Source organism: Coloeus monedula (genome assembly GCF_965178545.1).
Source record: "Coloeus monedula genome assembly, chromosome: 6".
Taxonomy (NCBI): domain Eukaryota; kingdom Metazoa; phylum Chordata; class Aves; order Passeriformes; family Corvidae; genus Coloeus; species Coloeus monedula.
This window is the reverse complement of record NC_138786.1, coordinates 10,275,863-10,299,025: the sequence shown is the minus strand read 5'-3', so window position 1 is coordinate 10,299,025 and position 23,163 is coordinate 10,275,863. Positions and strand designations below refer to the sequence as shown.

The 23,163-nt window shown below is 39.2% G+C and overlaps 1 protein-coding gene across 1 annotated transcript in view; it reads right to left on the bottom strand.

Moving 5' to 3' along the window:
• Positions 1-23,163, bottom strand: part of GALNT18 (polypeptide N-acetylgalactosaminyltransferase 18) — a 206,235-nt gene that overhangs the window by 113,167 nt on the left and 69,905 nt on the right. The window contains exon 3 of the mRNA XM_082283335.1: positions 1,212-1,404. Within this exon, the coding sequence (XP_082139461.1) occupies positions 1,212-1,404 (193 nt within the window). The remainder of the gene's footprint in view (positions 1-1,211; positions 1,405-23,163) is intronic.

Here is a 23,163-nt window from a genome sequence, read left to right as displayed (position 1 = left end):
CTATAAGAACCGAAACATTTCTATCACTGATGTCTAGTTAAAAAGATTTCTTTTTCCTCTGGATTAGTTTACAATTAAAAAACAAAAAAGAGATTGTCCCTACAGGCACTGCTAAACTGAATTAACCAAAACACAAATACAACTGGGTGGACTTCGATTTCCTTAAAGTCAGTATTTCAGCAAATCTGCAACAAAAATATTACTAAAATGCAATACATAATAATATATAGCATAGATACTGCTTAAGTTCTGCCTGGGATGGTGTTCATATATTTTTGCTATCATCAACTTAATGTGCAGCAAAATGCACTGCTTACTGCTTTAGTTATTAAATATTTGGTTAGAATAAGTGAATAAGATCCCATTTGATTCAGTAAGTGCCCAGCATGTTTATTTTAATGATTTCCTTTTTTAATGAGCTGCAAAAAAAGCACTTTTCCCTCCACCCATTTCTCCATCTCCAGAGCTATTTGTTCAAAGGATCAGATGTATCAAAAAAAAAGTTGAGCATTCAGTGTCTCTGAAGAGTCCTACCCACACAGGCCTCAAATGCACCGAAGGGAAGGTTGTTCCCTCCCTTGGTCCCATCCACCTCCCCAGGCCACTGTGGAATAACACTGGATGCATTCACCCTGCCTGACACACATGATTCCGAGCACAGAACTGCCCGGGGCAGGAGGATCCCCAGGCTTTCAGCTGCTTGGCTCAAAGGTGTATTTCACCACTGAAGCTCCCAAACTTCACTGCTGACCGCCCTTAATCAGGCAGTTCTGGGCTTGCAAAGAAAACAGTTCTTCTTTAGCCTGATTATCTGATAAAACTGAAAATTAGCATTAAAAGGTTCTTTTAGCAGAAAAAACACACCTGCAATCCAATGTAAATTGTAGGTGAACTTAATCTTCCAATGGATGCTGAAGAAATTTTAATGAATACTTACTGGGACTTCTAACAGGACTGACTTAGGGCGCAGCAGTTTTTCAGAAGACAATTGAAACTTACAGCCTTCATACATTTGATAGAAATTACTCATTCTGGCCATCCTGTGTAACCCACGTCCAACACAGCACTTCCAGGTGATGAAGAGCGGGAAGGCTGCACAGCTGGGGCTCTACACCGGGAAAGGGGGGACCCCGCACTGGGAAAGGGGGGGACCCCGCACTGGGAAAGGGGGGGCCCCGCACTGGGAAAGGGGGGGACCCCGCAGGACTCACCCGCTGGGCCGCAGGTCCGGCAGGGGCCTGTCCAGCGGCAGGCGGTCACTCAGGTAGGCGTTGTAGCCGTAGTACTGGAATTGTTTCAGGGCGATCCGTCTGTTCTCAGGGCTCAGGTCCTGGCCCCAGTGAGCAAAGAGGGAGGAGTCGGTGAATGCTTCCGCAGGGTTGTCTTCCAATTTTGGTGGAGCTTCTACGAGAGACGAAGACAAAAGGAAACAATTTCAGACTTCCATCCCACGAGTTGCAAGGATCTGTTATTTTACAAAGGGTAACTTCAGCTCCACTTGCTGCCTGTAAGTCTTCCCATGACATACACTCACATATTCTTGTGTCAGTGTAGCTATTAGCACCTAAGGCTCAAAATTCAATATTCAAATAAAGTTAAGTAGAAACAATTATTTTTTATCACAATCTGACTACAGGCCAGGACTGATAAATCTAAACTAATTAAATTTCAGAAGGAGCCTTATCAGAAAAGAATGTTATTTTGCTTTTATATACTAAGATGAACTATTTAATTTCAGCCTGGATTATGTTGCTAGGAAGAGACTGAAGTGTTGAAGGGGAAAAACATGGCATCTGTACATAATGCACAAAACAGCTGCCGAAGTCTGTGTGGAAAATAAATTCTTTAAAACTACATAGTCAACAGAGAAAAAAATTCACTGGGCTTGGCATCCATGTTTAAATAGCAAACCAGTTTCAGACATGCAATAACTTTACGGTCCAGTTTACCAATCCAGGCTATTTGAATTTTTACTCCATATTTAGGTGTGTTCGATGATGCTACTGGGATCATCACTTTCTAATATTTGCGTCATTAGAAAAGGTTTTCATTCACAAGGCCACACCTCTGGCTGCTATGCCAAACAGAAAGGAGGTGGAAAGATATACCTAGAATTCAATTTAAGAAGAGCTCCAGTACAATGAAATCACAGTATTCACTCTCAATGTTTAGTTGCTCAGAAAGTCTGTTCAAGGTGACTTGTGAGCTCTCTGTGATAGACACATCACAGCTGACCACATAATCTAACCCAGAGAACCCCTTGTTTAACACTTTACAATCTACAGAACACCAGTAAAGCAAGATCAAATGCCTTACTTGACTCTGATTTGTCAACATAAACTAGAGCCTCACAAAGAAAAAAATATCTTCTTTCTCTGGAAGGTCTAATTATTTATCAACAGTCACCATAGCCATTAACAGTGACCCAATCAAATAAAAACTCTCCTTTCTGAAGAGCTGTACTTACAAACACAGAGACTTTAATTTTTATGAGTGAATCTTTTGAAAAACTGCCAATGAGTCATAGGCAGAAACTTCAATTGTCCCCAAAGTCCTCCTCAGCACCCCGCATCACCTAAAGGCCTGAGAGCTGGTTTAAGCTTCATGGAAACACCTGAAGACAACAGTTTATGTACTAACAGAATATGCCATCCAAATCCTGACTCCCAAAGAATCCAAGAAGCATCCTTTGATCTCCTACTAAAAAGGACCCAAAATGCAAAAACATAAATTGAGACGATTAAGTTGTTTGATTTGTTCAAGATGTTCTCCTTCTTCTCCCTGGCAATACTGACAGGAAACTAATGGTGCTTGCTTCCCTACACAATGTTCCCACCTCTGCAAATATGAAATGTTTCTTTACCTGTCAAAGTACTGTCTCCCAGCCTGAATTTGGGAATCAGCTCCCACTCTTCAAAGATGAAAGACAAACTAAACCCCTCAGTCAAAGGAGGAAACTATTCTGACAGGCCCTGCTACCACAGGGTAATGTCAGAGAGAAGAGCTTGGAAATGATTAAAGTTTGATAAACTCAGATCATTTTAGAGGGTCCTAACTTGAAAAAGACAGAATAGCATTTGAATACCAGTTCAAAAACCACAGCAGCATGGGAAGTCACAGATGTCTCTGTCTTTTCATGGATGAAGAGCCATCCCAGAAACAACTATCTTTACAAACTCACTCTCACACAGGCATATATTGAATTTTATCTAATGATTTTGTGGGCAAGAGTATTTCCTAAAGTGATCTATCAATCTCTTGCTGTTTTCTGATTGAAAAAGTGCTCAGTAATCCAGGTTGTATCTCAGTTTAAGATTTTCTAGCAAAGGATATCTGTGAATTTAATTTACAAGCACTACTAAACCACTTACCAAATGCAGTAATTTTTTGAATGCTAAGCAAACATGTTATTTCAATACCTTGCTCCACAGGAAAAAAAACACATTAGCAGGAACTTTCAATTACAATTCCAGTCAATGGAATTAAGCATGCATCTCTGATGACAAAGTCTTTCTTTCCTTTATTTGGCTGAAAACACTTGAGGGAAGCAACTTTCTTCAGCCAGTCTCTCACAACAAACAACAATAATGATTACAAGACCATCAGCTGCTTTTTGACTAGTCATTAAGTGCATTTGATGCCTTGACCTCTGTAAACAGGTCATGGCCTGAGGTCTCCCAGCCAGGCCTCCTTAGCACATCTGCAATCACAGAATGGTCCTTGGCAGCAAAGGCTCAAAGGCGACCCATGAGCAGCACTGCCTGAAGCAATACAAAGGTAGGTACATTCATCTGCTCAGTTATTACCAAAAAGGAGAGATCAGTTCCATTTCTCCTGTGGGAGGAAAACTTGCTATCTGCAGCACATTACTGCAAATGTTATCATGGCAGTTTTCCCTACATTAACTTCACACACCATGCAAAGCACTGTACTCAGACATGAGCCTGGTATTAACTCTTGGCACGCTGACACCCTTGCAGGTAAATCAATTAGTACCAGAGATTTATTACACAGGTGTCAGCTGGCTGCACACTTGGGCCAAAGAAGTCTCCTTCCAGAAGCCTGGCTGGTCATGGCATCAGCCTGGAATTGGTCCCACACCGTTTACCTGAGCCAAAAACCCCCCAGCTTGTTTTCCAAAATCATCTCCTTAGCTCATACTTACATTTCCTAGTTACGCAATTAATCTTAGTAGAAAACTATTGCTTCATGTGATCTCACTGACCAGCCTCCAAGACAGAAACTCACTCTCTTTTTTCTAATACTCATTGTATAAAGTAAGTCAGAGAAACCAAATCAAAAAACACCACTGAGATAATAAGGGACAGACATTTTGTTGTCTGGTTGCTGCTTTGTTCTATAACCTCTGAAGAAAGCAAGTATTTAATTTATTACCAATTAACACAATCATTTAATTAATAACTTGTATTTAACCTCCATAAAAGCCTTTGAATTTCATTAAGAGAGGCTCATTCTTTCAGCTCCATTCAGATTTCAACACTTCTTCCTAAGAAGAGTTATCATGAACAGGCTCATGATAACTTTTTTTTTCTCTTCAATTAAGAGAATGGACCAAGAAAAGGGTTGCAAAAACAGTTGCACAGACAGATTCAGACACGCTGGTTTTTCCTACAAGTCCCTAAGTTTCATTTTGGTTCTACCCCTTATTTGACTGCAGGTCTATTCACAAAAGCAGCAGTGTTTCATATCAAAGCTTTACCATTGTGAAAATCCCTTCCATGGAAACAGAACTGCTTTACAAAGCCTGCAGTGTAACCTTATCTGCTGATTTCATTAAGTGCCAGTAACAAGAAGGTGGATACAGTAAGTCAGCAAAAACACCCTGTCTGCAAAAATACCCCTACGTCAGCTGAAGACATGCAGAAGGCATCAATAACTGCACTAAATGATACGTGCTCAGGTGGGACAGGCTGCTCACAAAAAGAAGAATGAGCTGGAAATGATGCCAGGATGTAGGCAGAAAGGCTTTGATCACAGGCTGCTCCGAATTCTCCAGTGCCTGAACCTTTGATTTCCCAGCCCAGAGAGGAAGCAGGGCCATGATTACAGAGGTGATGCTGCAGCTCTGCCTTGCCTCACCGTGCAAGGTGGACTCGTGATGTGCATCTAAGCAGACTATCATGAAAGACAAAACAAACCTCAGCTCTCTGATGAGGCCTAATGGCCTCAAGACTCTGGCTCTCTCTCCCAGCACTCAAAAACTCTGTATTTCCTACATGCAGCTTCCAGCTTCAGCTTCTATGGAAGGAGGATCCTTTCATCCTTCTCCTCTACAAGTGCCCTTCATCTGTTAGGCAATCCATACCCTCTCCACCCTCTTGCCAAGAGGCTATTCTGTGTGACAGGTAAAAATCCCAGACTTGCACTGGGTGGTAGAGCCATGATACAGTGTTCAGAAGTGTGAAAACTTTACCTCAACTTTGTCACACAGCAAGATACACACAGGAAGATCACACTTTTAAAATCAATTGTAATTCATGAAACACCTTATCAGCATCCTCAAAAATTGCAGTTTGGCAGCTCCTGTCTTGCAAGGCTGCTCCCATGCAGGACATTGCTATAAATCCTGTATCAGATGAGTGAAGCTCTAAATGAAAACATCCTTGTTAGCATGGCATGGTGAAACACCAACAAGCAACAGCAGAAGCAGCTCACCAAAACGCACCACTGCATCAGCCATGCAGAAACATATACTCAGAAGACAAAAATTGAAAGTTACAGTAATAGATCTTCCCTCAAAAAAGTTATTTTACTTATTCACTTGTCTCCCCAAAAAATCACAATAGTGCTGGCAAGGTGTCAACATTAATATAGCTTTGTGCTGAAAAGTGAACTGTACTGTTTTGAATATTCAGGTTAAGTTAATTCCTCTTGGCATTCTAGTTTTGTTCCAGAAGAAATGATTATAGCAGAAGTGCTGCTAGGAAAAAATGCAATATCTAAGTGGGTTAAATTCTGCTGCTACTTTTTACCTACAGCTTAGTAAGTCATACTGAAGTTGCCAGGGTTCCTCAGAGAGACTGACAAAGCCTGTCAGACTCTGTCTGCACAGATGACACAGCAGCAGAGCCCTAATCTTAAGAAAAAAATAAACCTGATCCAAACTACATACAAAACACACAACCACACTGAGAGGATTCAGCTCAACATCCAGTCTTTGCATATCCCAGCACACTCTGCAGTTAGTGCAAACACAGGACAGATCAGACAGACAGGGAATGGAAAAAATTCCCAACAACAAAAAAATTGTGATCCCTCTCCTGAACAGCTGTCAAGAAATCAGGAAAACACTTTGAATACTACACAATCAGACAAAACTTTAAAGATTAAACTGTATATGACAGTACATGCAGAAGAAAAGGCTAAAGCTCTCTCAATTTTTAAAATTTTTTAGAACTTGAAACACGATTTATATGCTATTAATTTAGATGCTACCTTTATTGTATTTTAAAGTAGCCAATACACATACATAATGGTATAAGCTATTAGCATGCTACTACCATATTTTCTTTTGTTTCTGTTTGGGTTTTTTTCTGATGAATAATCCCATGCGTATTGTGCATATGAGGGTGGAAATTCAGTCTAATTCTGCTGCTTAGCACCCAACAAGGACAGATGCTCATGAAGAGAAGGTGGATGTTTCCTGCCCTGGCAGACTTTAATAAGCCAACAGCTCCTAAAAAGTCATGGCACGAAAAGTTACTTCACACCGAAGAAAGGTATTTGAACTCTCAAAACACGCTCAGCGCTAGAGGGCAGTGTAAGAAACAGGAAAATTTGGGTCTTAAGTGAAACCTGAGGGTTTTGAGACTTCTTAAGGACTTGTTAAAGAGCTCTCGGAACTTTAAGAACCAAACTTATAAACTGCTAATTAACCAGCAAATTCCATGATAGTGGTTATTTCCTATGGGTAAGAAAATGCATAGGAGAAATAAAATTTTTATTATGTTATCAAGTCAATGCTAAACCATATGATGTGGGTGCACACAAACAACATTTTACAGGAACAAGGTCTTGGTAAGGGCTCTGTATTTCTTCTGTATGTACTCCATCTGGCCTATCCTGCTCTGAAAACACTATAAATCCTGGCCACTGTTGTTCCTGCTAGATATGTTCCCAATACCAGCCTATTAAATTCCCCTCTAGCCATAACTGTGCCATGGATATGAATCAGGCTAGACAGGTCCATGCATCATTCTGGCAAAGTTAACATAAAGTTACTACAAGCCAGGACAACTTGAAAACAGTGTAAAAGCTTCTAACTGACTGGAATGAGATTATCTACGGAAATATAAATTTGCAAGTACAACCCATTTCACCTCAGATGAAGACACAGACCCCTCTGACAAGTACCAATACTGCACTTTTAAGGCTTTCTGTATCCATTGACACCAAGATTTTGTCAGGGACCAATTTAGTTTTCTCCAACGTGTAAAAGAGTGATTTTCAAAAAACACACTATGAGGATATTAAAGACTAAGGAGTACAAAGTTCCAAGTCTTCAGACTTTCTAAAACACAATTTTCAGCTTGTCCAAAGCAATACCCATCTGCATTCCTTCTACTTGGAAACCAGATTTTAAGACAGCATCAATTAATTTAAAGCAACACATAATTGTTTAACTACAGACCTCCAAGGTAAAGAGTGGTCAGAATAATTATTTATTACTATAACTAAAAGGATTACCGTTGTATCATTAAAAGAAATAAGTTTTTAACTGCAAAGTTGTTTTTCTCATTTCAAATAGTTCTGTACAAAAGGGACTAACTTAACTTGTAGGCAAGCATACCTCAATTTTTGGAATAACAAATAATACACTAATAATCTGCCAAAAACGACCTTAAAATTAATTCGGTGACTTTATTCAGTTGTGATACACAAATCTCAGTACCACAAACTGCAGTCTAAGTGCCCTGAACCAGCAGCAGTACCCATAATGGAAAGAAGGGAATGAGATGGGTACAATTACCTCCCTAATTCCTCAGACAAGCAGCATGACAGCCTTGTTTCAGGTCATGGTTTTGGTTAGGAGGTATAAACCCCCCTGCAGTGCTGATTAGATCAGATTGTCAAGGAAAATGCTAAACCAATTTAAGGCCATAATCTCTGATCTGTGCAATTTTATGAGAATTATGGCACTGGCCTAACATGTCTCCTGTCTTGGATGAAAAAGACATCATGTTATCATCACACGTAACTGCCGTTCTTTTAATCATTTGTGATAGCATTTTCAAAATGCCCAGAAAATATCATGATAGTGAACACTGTACAAATGAAAAGAATGTACAAATTAAACCCCAATTTTGCAAAACCAACAGTTTTTCATTAGGTTAGTTGGTTACACTATTTTTCCAGATGAGAGTGGAAGACAACAGAAATTCACAGATGAGAGACCAGTTTGCATCCAGGAAACAGAGCAGTGCCAGAAATTGAGATTGCTTCCATTTGATGCTCAGTAGCAAAGCTGAATTTCTAATGACTTTCCTCACTTTCTTATCACCATGAAAGTAATAAGTGGAAACACAGGAGAGCTACATATAAAGAACATTCTGCAAAGGCAACAGAATAACCCAGGTTCCACATCAGGGTTTGTAGTCTGAAACCTCTCAGAGCACAGCAAGTTCCAGTGCAAGAAAGAAGATAAAAAGGTTCAGAATATCCCACTGATTGTAACTGCACATGTTCCTAAATTTAGGCATCTGTTAATGGACTTATTAAAAAAGGAAACTCATCTGCACTTAATGAATAGCAGACCATATTTTGCTTCAGGATTAGTGGAGTTTGCATCTGTGCAGCTGAGAGGCTTTAAAAGCTCAGTGTGTTTTATAACATAACCCCAAATCCATGTCACCTGGAGTAAACATGAAAGGCACCTAATTATTTTGAGAACTATTTTGCCAGGAGCTGTCAGGCTGTGACATGGCTAATTATTCATATACATATGGCTTTTCCTTCTATACAGAGCTGAGCAGTCACACCAAAAGTAAAATTCACACAAAGAAACAGAAACTAACTCTCCTTTACAGTCACACAACTCAAAGCACCAAAAATAGGCTTCTTCTTTCAGTAATCACACAAAATGAGATTTTTCTCTGCTTGCCAGGCTGTACTGAACTCCCTCAGATTAGTTCTACTTCAACAACTTCCACTCAGTTCTTTCAGTCCTCTGAGGATTTTGTTTTGGCCACTTCTTGACAAACACAGAAGTTTTAGAGAGCAGCAGCTCCCTCACTCAAGACATCCTTTTCTCTTTTCCTGAGTGCTTCCAACATTAAACATTGCAGGCTGCTTCACCCCTTCCATCACCGCGTTCTCACCAGCACCTCAGTACACAAACACTTCGCTAAGTGGGCCCGTGCTTGACAGGGCTCCTACTTAAGGAGTACTTTTCAAACGCTTGCAGATGTTGTTGTACATTGGAGCTACTTCACACTCCCAAGAATTTTCCTCAGCTACCCCAAGAGACAGATGAGCTTTGGTTTTTTAAAGGAAACCTGAAGAATTATGAAGAACAGGGCTGTTTTGAAGAGCCAGCATGCGCTTCTGTCAAAACATCTTCATCCCCACTTGTCACTGCCCTCGTCATGCTTAAAGCACTGGACACAGACAATGCAGCAGCAGGGAACAAGCACATTTTAAAGGTTTGCAAACTCCAATTAAAAAAAAAAAAAAAAAAAGAAAACTAAGCGTAACATAGTTTCTCCTCTTGGCAGAAAAACATGAATGACAAATTAAAAGCACTCTCCCATCTTTGATATCAAGTAGATGATCTGTGCTAATGTTAACACCAAGAATACACTGAGCCTATCAAGATGTCAAGAATTCTCCTTGAAATGGTAAGAAAAATTAAAGAAAATGCAATCAAATTAAGTTCTCTGATTTAATAAGCATTTGGGTAAACAATGTAAGATGATACTTTAGCTTAATTTTGGACATAGAACAGTAAGTCAAAAACATGCCGAAAGAAGACAACAAATCATTTGGAGAAGCAGCAGTCTGCATGAACAGAAGGCAAAGAAGAACTTCTAGATTACACCCAGCAAATATTTTGTTTGTTACTGTTCTCAGCTCATTCTCTATCCTCCAAGTTGGAACTTGAAGAAATATCTATTACCTGAGAATTTTCCTCTTCTGTCTTAATTTAAGAACTGCAGATAAAATGGCTTCAAACTTAAAACATTCTGCCTTTCTTTTGCAACTCTAAAAAAAATTATTTTTGAAATTGCATTAAGTTGATTCTTCCTCTGCTTCAGTTGTGTGAAGAATGGAAGCATCTGGCTGGCTGGCTGATTATTTCTGGTTTGGTTTTTTGGGGCTTGGTTTCTTTTAAAGTCATCACAGCCCTGTTAGAATTTTAACAAAAACAAAGAAACAAAAAACCCCCAACGAAACAAAAAATACCTCAAACCCTAATTTACAGCCAGACTAGTGAATGAATCAAACTTATAGCTAGAAATTCAGTTTTAAACAGAAGTAAGAAGAAAGAAGAAAGATGAAGAAGCCAAGAAAAACTGGAATTACTGCCAAAATAGGAAACTAAATGAAAATAATGGAAAATTCAATTTACTATGCAAGATACAATGGGCAATTTAGTTAGTAATTTCTCATCATAAGACAACAGATTTCCCTGCAGATCTCTGTGACTTTAGTGCGAGGAGCATTATTGAAAAGGTCTGAGATTCACAAATCAACCTCTCGCAAATGCGCGAAATCAACACAGAAGAAAAGTAGAAACATCTTCTACGGTTTTTAATTTATTACCTTTCCTGCAACATAAAACAACATTATACTTTGGTAAAATTCAGCCACATCTTTCTTCTTCCTGTCCTCACCCCACACCTGATGATGAGCTTCTGGTAAACACACAAAGTAGAAAGGATGAGGGGAAAAAGGCTCCATCTCTTACTGGCACATATTTTGAAAATGTGCAAAAATTTTCTTCTATTTTTTTTTTTCTAATAACCCTGTGCATCACACATCCTGAAGAGAAAATCAACCTGTTCATTTTGCCTAAGATAAAAATCAAGACTCTTTGTTAAGAATGGTTTCAGTCCCCACCAGCACTGCACCCCAGTTTAATCCAGGTCAAAGGAGCACTGTGCCTCCTGCACTGCACCTACAGAAACATCCACATCTCACCGAGTTACCACTGAGTCACTGTGTACAGTGATCACAGGTGCATCAAGCATGCACTGGCATCCATGGCAAAGCTGCTTAAACGAGCAGGAGCAAAGGAGTTCCTATTGATGCCTACCAGGCAAAGATCTACAAGGGCATTTAAAATATTCTACTGTAGGTAAAATTCTCATCTAAGCTACATTAAAATGTACAGGAGTAGAAGTTGCTTTATTTTAAAAAGCTGCTGAAGGATACCACAGCTACATTTCATGTGTCTGCACAGAAGTATTTTCTACCAGTTCTCCTGTTCCACTGTAAAAGAGAGCAGAAGCAGACCTGGATCCTACAGTCTGTGCACTAAATAGAGAAGTACAGTTAGGAGGCATCTCATACACACATAATGCCACAGAGGTGCTGACTAATCCTAACTGCTCTACACTAAAACAGAATTATCTAGGAGTGTTAGCAAATGTCAGCAAAATGCCTAAAAAGATAGGTAATTAAAACAGACTTTGATCAGTTTTGTAGAATACCTTTAGTAATAGACAATCAGAGACTTCATTATTTATTATCGTTACTTTTAGTAGAGACTATTTAGGATAGATACCAGAAGAAATACTCTGGTAAAACACCTGAGAATTGTGAGATATCCAATTTTGAATTTATATAATGCTTTTAGGACTTGTTAAGCATGATAACAGATTTCATTAATCCCAAGGTTATGTCCAAAAGGAGCAGTGGTTTTTTCATTTGCTCCACCTGCCCTGCAGGTGTTTGAAATCTGCAGGGCTTGCAAAGTAATTACTGATCAGTCACTAGGGTAGGATGGGCTAATTAAACTCTATTTGAAAAAGAAAAGAATGGAAAAATCATTTCACCATAAGAGTCAAGATATTAACTGCACAGTAGTAGTGAAGGAAGAAGTTCTAGGAGCAGCCAGCTCTGAACAGAAGACTAGAGAGGAGCTGATGTCCCCTTGGAATAACTGTTCATCAATAAACCCAAGGATTTTCTATATTCAGAGTGCAGGTAATTTTCTCTAACAGTAAATGAAGTTTCTTAACAGTTTGTTTCCAATTAATCTTCACTCCTGGAGAAAAGCTGCCCTTTAATACTTTGACACTTAAACACAGTTGGCAGTCAAGTAAAGAAAACTGCAGAAAAGGCTCCAGGAATTTTGTAAACAAATCCTAGCTCAAGGCAATGCCAGAGAATTACATTTCTTACCTGGAAAATGGATTATGGGACATTTTCATCCAATAAAAAGAAATATGAGATCAATTGAAGCAAATTAGAAAGCAGGAAGTGATCTCCCTGGCAAGAGAACTAAGGCTCATAGCCTTATTCCTAATAAACAACTTCAAACCTGAGCCAGAAAAAATTTCCCATCTCCCCCTTCCCCCCCCCCACTGTGTTTCTTTGTGTCCCTGGCAGAGAGGATTTGGTAGGCCTGATGAGGGGGTAATGGCTTCCTCCATGAGCAGAGCCACAATTTGGCTGAAATACTGTAACTGCCTCTACTTCCCTGTCCACCTGACTGAAAGGCACACATGCAATCCGTCTCCGTGTCCAGCCAATGGTCATTGTGTGAAAGAGGTCAGCAGGTACACAAGAGTTGGAGATTTAACTCCCAGGTTGCTTTTGCATGTTAAGTTCATTTACCAGAAAATATATAATCTGCATTTTAAGAGTTAATGCTCCCTGATATCAAGTTTTGAGTGTGCCACCCAGGGCCAGAAAACTTGCCAGTGTTTATCCAAACACTCCTGAAAGAAACAGAGACTGATACCAAGGAAACTCCTACACTAGGTTTGGCTCGATCCTAGTATTGGAAGAGTGGCCTGCTAAAAGGTTCAGCAGAGCAGTGCTTCTCACTGTTACTAGCATCTCTCTGCAGCTGCATCTCTGCCAATCCAGGAGTCTAAAAAAAACACTCAAGGAAATACTCATGAGATCTTGCTCATCCCATATAATTTACATGAGAGTAGGTTAATCAGAATCAGAGAATCGAGCAAGATCTTGTATGGCTTCTTCTCCAATAAATGTTGTTACAGAATGTCCCTTCAGACATTTGCACTGATAAACACTTCTTTCTTTGTGTACTTTTCTGCCAAAGACCTAGCAAGCTGTGAAGGAAGGGGTGTCTGTTTTTCCATCACCTCTTTCTTGGCTTCAGTTACCACCAGGTTCTCCAGCTCTCCAATGCTCTCAGACATAGAAGCATAAGTACCAGATTTCCACTTATTTAGGGCCTCAGTTTCACCTACAGTTAATGGAAGATTTGTCATTGGTATTTTCCCCATATAGTCTCCAATCTAATTTTACACAGTCTTCGTAAGCCAAACTGTCCACAGCCACCAGCACATCCTTTGGCCTTCTGTGGAGGATGATGGTCGAATTGGGAGCTTAGACTAAGGCTTAGACTACTTTTCTCCTGTTGCTGCTCACAGTGCCCTTCAACAGCGGTAAAGGAAAAAGAGGCTTTAGTTTTCTTCCTAAAATAATTCCTTGATTATCTCTGCACAACTGAGCTCTCGCAGAAAAGCCAGAATGTTTTCCCTGTAGATCTCATTTTGCCATTGTAGAACAGGAACAGCAGTGCATCCCCTGCCTTGCAGGAGTACTAAAACAAAGCTACACTTCAGAGCTGCTCAGTACCAGCCATCACTGAAATGCTTACAAAACCAATAAAAATCCTCTTTCTTCTCATTAGCAAAGATGTTAAGATCAGCCACTTTTCACAAATTCCTCTGCATCAGCAGACAGGCTGCACCACCAACAATCTTCAATTGCTTGCTGTCCCTGTCCCACAAGAAGTTAATCCTGACAATGTTGGTTTCACTGTTTCCAAGCCACCAGGCTCCAACACTCCCTGCATTACAAGGAGCAGATGTTTATGTTACAATTCCATTTCCTTAACTAGCATCAGAGGGTTTGTTTTATGCGTAAGGAGATTTACTAGATTTTTTCCAACCTCTTTAGAGTGTGGCTTGTGAGGAATATTAGACATTTCAGTAGCACCATTTTCCCTGCAAAGAGTCACATGGACTCAGATATTCGTTATCTTACAGCCTGGTAAAAATTTGGTTCTGTGAACAACGATTGTTACCAAGAGGGTTTCCATTCCCAACTGACCTAATCATACAGCAAGTTAAATATACTGCACTCAAATAATTCTGTTCAGGCAAAATCCCTTCTTTAAATTGTATCTTTTAGCCCTAACAACACGTGCACTTCTTTGCTTAATTACACAGCCTGCTTTATTCCTTTCTTTTCCCATTCCCCTTTTTTTCTTGCTCAGAAGTATGCAAACCATCTGTGCAGACAACATGGTCTAATAACTGTCTGCAAATCTGTTCCCTCAAAGTGACACTACCAAAGGGAGGCCAAATAGTACCAGCTAGTGAGTGTTATGATTTATTCTTATAATGCTAGAGCATTCAAAACTTTTCTGAAGTGTTCCTGAAAAGATACTTCAATTTTATTCTCATAACACTTGCACAGTGTAGAAACATATGCTTATTTTATCACATTTTTTTGGTAAGACTTCAGTGTTTAGGATGATTAAAGAAACTCCAGAGAATTTACATGCTCCATTTACATAAAGAGGAAGATTCCAGAGTCAAAAGATACATCCTTGGCTGACAAAAAACCAAAGTGCATTTATAGAGCCTCTGAAAGTGCCTATCTTCAAATTTTCACACTGTTTTCTCTTCAATAGTATTTTGGGAATCTATAGATTTACATGAAATTCTTAACTTTTTTTTTTTTAAATAAATTAGTAAATGTACAAGGATACACCTAAGTGAGATGCTACTCACACAGTCATACCACCACAGCCGGAACTTTAGTAAACAGCACTATAAGGAGAAGCACTGACATAATCTGGCTTTGAATACAACTGATGTGAAGAACATGTGCAGCTTTTCAACTGCAAACAAGTGCTGCAACTGGAGCAAAGAGGTACTTTTGACCAAAGCTAAAACCTGCCTCAGAAAAAGAGCCCCTTTTTCCATGATTTGGGGGGGGAAAAAAACCCACCCTAATTTAAATACACTCAACAGATTCACAGGAGTTTCTTATTAAAGGTATTTTCCTCTGGTAGCTCTCACACATTGATGCTCACAGCTTGTAAGGCTTAAGAAAAGCCATGTTCTATAAATCTTCTTTAAAACTTCTATTTCCAATTATTAACGTTATTCTCAGCATAACCCTAAGTATTAGGATCTCTCTTAATATATTTCTCCCCATATATTTTTGCCACGGTAGGGAATGGTGGAAGCAGAGGACAGGTAGGAGAAAGAAGAGGAAACTCTTTCATTACATTCCCTCCAACCAGCAAAGCAGAGCTACTGAGTGGAAAGCAGTAGATTATGCAGGGAGAAAAAAGTCAATGTAAATTTCTTTTCAGTTGGAGTAAAAGGACACTTTACATGCCACAGTGTTGCTCCTTCTTGCGTTTTCTGCAATGACTACTCAGATCTTCCTACTGGGGACCAACTCAGCCCCTGCTAATGTTTAATTTAAATACTAATTTCTAAACCACACTTTTGAAGCAAACAGTCCTTAATGGAGAAGATAAAACATAAAGGAACATTGAAACAGTAATTCCGACATTAATTTAACAATTAAGGAAAAGGAGTTATTCTTTCACGGGTCTCAGTTAAATGAACAGCTTTATCTAAAGTATATTCAAACTACAGGACTTATAAAATTATGATATCTTCCCAAGAGGTAACAAGACATACTGACAGAAGAAGATAGTGCTGCAAACTAAGGAGGGATAACCCAAAACTTTGTTTCACTTGTGACTGGCTGATGAATGATCGTGTCTTGCCAAAGCTTAACCGGATTTCTAAGGTCTACTTTTTAACATGATCATCGGTTTGTCTCCTAGCCATACTTGACAAATAAACTTAATTAGTTTGGATTTATGCAAGCTTCTTCACGGACTTTCCATGTATAAACATAAAATTCAATTTTTAAATTTAATATTTCCCATTAGAAAAGAACAGGAGAGTGAGGAATGAGATTTTGTCATATTTGTCACATAATTCCATTTGATGTCATTCCTCTTTCAGTGATTTCTATCTGCATAATTTAATAGTTCATTAACATATTACAGCCACTGAATCTCAAACAGATGGTAATCGTCATATTTCAGAATCTGTTAGCATCCACTTGCTACGATCTTGTTCTTCCCATCTTCCATCTGAACCACTTCCAGCTGAGCAGTGGCAGGGAAAAGTGTTATTAAAATTAAAATAGCAGGGTAGAAGACCTGCACTGTAACAAGCAACACCCCAAATTTTCCTGTGGATGTTTCCAACCAAGATAAATAGGCTTATGTGCAGCTTTTAGTATCACTTTCCATGTGCATTATTTAAAAACAACCATATAGGTTAAGTTGTTGGGGCTTTTTTCTTCTCATCTTTTCAAATATTTAAAAGAATGCTTTCCCCTTTAAGAGAAATAGCTCTGCCTTTGCATCTAAAATCATTACTATTTCTTTTATCTCAGATGCTGCCCAGATCATACTGTAAATATTGAATCAAACCAGTCTTCAGATAAAGTCAAGACTATAAGCACAGCTAATTGAGCATGAAAACACATACAGATCCCTCAGCCAGGAATCAAGCTGCGTTTTCTGCACCCCATCTCATTTTCCCCCTCTTCTTCCTCGGAGTAACTTCCAAACAAGTCAGTGCAATAAGCTGAAATATTTATCCTATGAGACTCCGTGAAAAACTACCTCTGGAGGCCTGAAGACCCCACAAGAACATTTGCAATTTCATTGTAATTGTTGATGATTCTCCATGATAAATCCAGGCAAAATCAGGGCTCTTTGCAAGGTCAGGAAGTTCACTCTGCATTATTATTAATGCCTATTTACACAAAGTCACATCTAGGAATTTATTCCCTCAGATCAAGAAAGCAAATGGCTCCTTAGCTGATAAAAAACCCTCCAAATCTGTCTGCAATTTCTCTGTTTTCACAAAGAAAAACCTGACCCACAGTCCTCATCTTAACAGAAAAAAAAAAAATCATGAGGGCCATGTGAATCTCCCATTTCAATTTAAATAAATAGTCTTTGATACCCAAACTTACAATTTCACAGCTTATTTTATATTCAGTGCTTAATGCAAAATTGACTCGGATACATTTTCCTATAGCAGTCACAGAATAATTTTTTTGTTGTTAAAAACAGTTTCACAGAATCATAGAGCATTTCATCTCATGTTGGAAGAGACCCATAAGGATCACCAAGTCTAACTCCCTGCTGCTGGCAGGACTATTAAAACTAAACCATGTGACTGAAAGCATTGTCCAGATGCTCCCTGAACTCTGGCAGGCTTGGGGCCCTGACCACTTCCCTGGGAAGCCCATCCCAGTGATGCCTTAGGTTTTAACTTTTATATTTTTCAAATCCTGTACTGCCTAGTGTGTAACTCTGAAGTTTCTTGTGGCCTGTTAGCTGCTGCTCTCTCATGCTGGTTAGACATAACAAACCTCTAGGTTTCCTCTCTAGGTTACTTGGGGTAATTACATCACGAACTGAAGTTATAACTGGAGAATTAACCTTGATATGCAAATGGACAAAACTTATAAAAGTGTGAAGAACCTGTGACCTAGGGTCCATCTTGGGTGTAGCCTTTTGACTGCCCAGGGTGCACCTTTGAAGGCCCTTCAAATAAATACCTCCTTTTATTCTCTTATTCTCATCTACTCTGTGTGTTTTAGGTGGCCACCTCAGGCATCACCAGTGCCCATCCATACCTGTACTTAGCTTATAGAAAGTGACACTGCAAAAATGCAACTTGTAATTCTAAGTATGTCTGAGTCTGTGATATGTAGAGAAATGTGCCTATCAGGTTGCCTTTCCTATGTCCTACAGGCTGCCATGACCTACTGAATGTCAGCTTCTTGGTGATTTATGTTTCCATCAACATTGAACACCAGCTAGTTCTGAATGTGTTAAAAAAAAAAAAAGGAACACCCACTAGGAAGTATCAGGGAGCTTGTTCTGAGCAAAGAAACTATTATAACAAAGACACTGAAGAAAAAAGATTTGGAGGAGAACCACAAGAAAATACTGGGGCTTACTATTAAAAAGGAAAAATCTGCCTTTTTAAGAGTATGTGTATTGGAGATCTATTATCTACCAATTTAAACACATATTAATTTATGCCTTACTGATTAGGTGTATCATAATCTATCACGGTATTCTAACACTTAAGAAAGTTTTGCTAGCTACATTTTAAAAATGTTATTTAGAATAGTAAAGGGTAGATACAAGTGGAGCATTCCCACAATTCTACAACGAAAACATTTTTCTAATCAGTTAAAATTCACTGAAGCAAATATATTCATGCAAGCTTTTAGCTTATGCATAGATGAGATTAATTACTTGGATGAAAATTCAAAAACTTGTAGAAAGATCATTACTCTTTCTGTGAAATTAAATACCAAACTGTTCTCTTAATAAATGGAAGTCTTCATGAAAAGCCAATGAGAAACTATTGAATGAGAATTTAGATTAGCCTTGAGAATTCTGTCTTCAAGTTAGGGAAGCCGTTTGCATTCCTAACAGCCACCAGCACTATCAAGCTCATTACTTAACGAGGGCAATCCAGCCTGTAAAACCAACTGGCAACTCAGATGAAACAGCTTTTAAGTCAAGAATGCTCTCTGGTGACACACTACTGATAATGGTTTTTATGTCAATGGCTATGAGAGATGCAAAACATGCAAAAGCCAGAAATTTTATCGGCAAGGTCAGACTATCAGACGTGCATGACACTCCCCAGAATACAAAGGGAAACACTGCTTGATTTTAGTAGTTACCGAGTGCAATTATCTATCCTCTACCTTGCAAAAATTAAAGTGATCTATAAAAAAACATATTAAAAGTATTTTCCATGGGTTTGACTGTTCTATTTATGCTTCTTTTCAAGAGGCCATAAAGCAACTTGTAAAACTATGGTCCCCCATACTGAGAAACTTGGTGATGATGCTGACACATCAGCTTACTAATTAGCACATAGTCTCCAACTGCAGCTATGCTTTGCTTATTTTTAAAGTCTTTTTCAATAGAAATCTCTATAGCCCTGTGATGTTCTTGACATGCAGTTAAAACCTTTACCATATTTATTACCTATCCTGAAGGCAATTCCTGACAACAGGTTTTCCAAAGAGTATTAATGTTAATTTGTATTACTCAAGCCCAACTCTGACTAGAAAATTTTACTTGATGGACATTAAAAATAAGTTTCATACTGTTTTAAAGCTTTGATATGGTAATAAGTAAGCTCAGCCCCACTACACAAGGTATGCTGTTATTTTCTTGTAGAGTTTCAAACAACTATGTTTCCTTTTCAAAAGCAGAAAAGCTGCTTTTATTGTCCTGATATTTCAGCAAAAAGTTTCCCTTTTTCTCCCCAGCTCTGAATATGTTAGTAGGAAGCCTATTCTCCCACATGTGCTACAGAAACATCATTCCACTGATCCCCCAGCTACTCTTCAGTTTGCAGATATTTGCAGAAATGCTTTACAGTCACAATATTTGTTTTTAAACTTCCTTCTCCTCCCACGTGAACTTCTGTCCCCCACCTGAAGCTCATCTCTTTACAAACACTGCTCTGCAATAGTCCTCTCTGGGGCACATATCACTATTTAGACTGGTTTTTTCATGGTTCTTTTCCTTGATTCTCTTGTCAGGTTTCCAGTCCCCTTTGGACCAATGCCTGTTCTCCCCTGAAGAGATCAGGATCTTATTTTGGTACCTGTACTTGCTTTGTACACCACTCAAAAACAGAGCGGATGTAGTTAATCTTTAGAGAGTCAGAGGAGATTTCACAAAAACAATACAGGAAGATGATAAATCCTTCGTTCCCAGTACAAAGGGACTATAAAACTAATCCAGCTTAAAGAGATCATTTTAAGCCAAAGAGAAGCCAAGACTCAGTGTGTAGATTAAGGCAGAGAGACACACTGGCTTCTCTTCCCTTTCAGGCCTGCAACTGCTGTATCCCCCAAAGGAACGACCAGAAAAACAACCCGGGGGGGAGGTGTGGGGGCAGTTTCAGCTCTTGTGCAGATTCCTGCCATTTGCAGTTTCTCCTTCCAGGAACAGGAGTGCCTTAATTTCCACTGCACCATGAGGACAAGGACAAGTGTGGCAATATGATGCCAGGGTACCAGTTCTGCCCAGCTTACCAGGACATTTTGTCTTCACACATGGACAGAGCTTTCAGGATACCATTCTGAAAACAGTGCAGCATGTTGAAATTCTCAGCTAAATCCCACAGGACATGCTGAACAAGACCCAGTATTGAAGGAAAAGCAGTGTTAAGAGCACTTGGTTGCATTTTATGGGATTGGCTATCAATTGTGCTTACTTGCAAGAAGTTTTTAAATTTACTACTTTTACTGATTCAGAAGGTGGGAAATTATCCGTATTTTATTACCTGCTTACATTTTTGCATAGCCATCATTCTGGCCAGCAAACAAAAACCTTCAAGAAGGTACTGTCCAACTAAAAAAAGACTGACAAGCTGAGAAAAAGTGACAGCAGAATGAAGTTATCTTCCATGAGATACACCTGGCTTCTGAAGCTGATCACATCAATTTGGCAGATGGGTGGAAGAAGCAGCCAGTGCAGACAGATAACCTATTACCTCTTCCAAAGAATCTTGAAGGTCAACCAAATACCCACAGCGATCATGAGATGTTGTGATAGCTGGGTAATCCTCCTACAGGGAGCAACAGCAGTGAGCACAGCAGCAGGAGGTCCTGACACAAGCATTTAACAAGCAGCCTTGTTTTCAGAGAACACTAACTGACGTGAGAACGACTTGTGTGAGTTAAATTTGCTGGGTTGCATTCAGTTTGTAATCCTTTCAACCACAATCCACCCATAATAATAATAATACAAGTTTAGTGCTTTACCAAAACATTTCCATTTCCACACACAAAGCTGAAATCACTCATTAGCTGCAGCATTATTAAATCCTCACTGTTCAGTGACTTGGTCAGGAATGCATTTTGGCAAACGGTCTGAGGAACAACAGATTCCAATGCTCTCTTACAGTCTCAAGTATCAGGACAGATGTTCTTAGTTTCTCTTCATCAAACATACATGCCTGCTACCTCTGTACAGCTGAGCTGTACTTGTGCTCCTAATGACACCCACTGGGAGCTGGGAATGCACAGCCTCATCCAGTATTCCCTACAGCAAAACAAAGACATTGATTTTCCAGTTCAGGCAATAGCAGCAGGTTGCCTCAGCTTCTTGCCCAGTTTCATCTTCAGCAAAACATTTGCATCTTTACAGTTATTAATCGCATCACTTCACGGTATTAAATACTGCTTTATTTTTCATTTTTAATAGAAAGCTCTGTCTTTCTCTAATATTTAGCTTGTGGTTCTTTAGTGGTAAAAGTATCATCTATTAGGTGCTCAGATAAAGAAAAAGAGCTCTTCATTCTGTTCAAGATCTATTGTTTAAAACTAGAGGTACATTTGGCATATGAGTCCCACACTCTAAGTGATCAAAATACCAAAGTGTCATCAGCCTCAAGCAGTAGACAAACTCTTCCAAAAAATGAAGTCTGCAATTGCTGCTGAACTGGCTCAAAATTAGTATGTGGCACTGGCATTAAGACAATAAATTTAAACCCTTTAAATAAATAATGTCTTTAATATGTTCTTGAAGAGGGAGTTTTGAATTAATTTTTGTCTTGATCCTGTTATTTATGATAAAAAACTAGCCTGGGGCCAGAAATAGAGAAAAATGCTGAAAGAGTAAATGAGATACAGCAATTGAAATGAAAGAGTCTCAAGCATGATGCAGCAGTATCTACCCAACAGCTCTCTTCTCAACCTGTTGGACTCTGCAAGGCTGTCAAAGCAAAATTTAACATCTTTAAGAAAAATCCAGGAGTACCCACCGTACTCGATAATCAGATTTTTAGCTGAGACAATGTGTATTTATACATTTTTTGTAAATGCTGGATTTGTTTAAAGCATAGTCAGCTGCACTTTTCAGAAGATCAAATGGAATAATAAAAAAAAAAAACCAAGAAAGATTACTGTCATCACAAAGAATTTACAAACTGGAAAGCAGGCTGTGAGTAGAGGAGGTCATAAATTTTACAGTGTTTTTTGATTTTATACACTGAAGAATTACCTCAATCAGATTCCTTGCCTGCAAGGAACAGAAACTCTGGCTCTGCTCCTTGACAGCCACAGATGGTAACGGGCAGCCCCAGCTCAGCAAGCCTTCCTACAAATGGATTCCTGCAATATTGACCCAGCCATGGCATCTAGGAGCTGCATCCTGTCCCAAATTCCCTGACCTCGACCAGCAAACACTAAGCTTGGTCCTAGACCACTGAAAATCCATTCTCAGCCAGCCTCAGAGACAGCACGCTGCTGTTTGTTAGACTGAAGTGGGATTCCAGTCCTATTCATGGCAGAACTCTGCACTCCCCACCCTCACTTCTCAAAATACCTTCCTAGCTGTGTATGTGTGACATACACATTTTTCAAACTTCTCAGTGTCCAAAGCATAAGGTTTAAGTAACTCTCTATCCCCAAGAGAACACGCAGAATTTTCTGCTGTGCTCTTTTTAGAGCATGCCATAGAAACAGCATTTTGAGCATGCTTCAAACAAGACAGTTTTGCTTAATGAAGACCATGTTATACACAGAGCCTTGCATTCTGCTCCAGCTGTGCTTCACCCAGTCCTCTCTGGTCAAGAAAAGAAACACCTGTGAAGCATGACAGATCTAAGATATGCCCCGTCCCAAAGCAGTTCATTATCAAAACAGATCAAAACTCCAAAATAACAAACGTAGGACTAAGCTTGCAGAAACGCCTCTGAAAGCTGAGCAGCACAGAAGGTGCTTCCATTCTCCCCCTACCTGTCTTTTTTTGGTTTTTAATAACAATGCACAACTCCAGACAGGTTGACAACTTACTGAAAAGGATTTTTCTTCAGAAAAGTTCTCATCATTGACTGT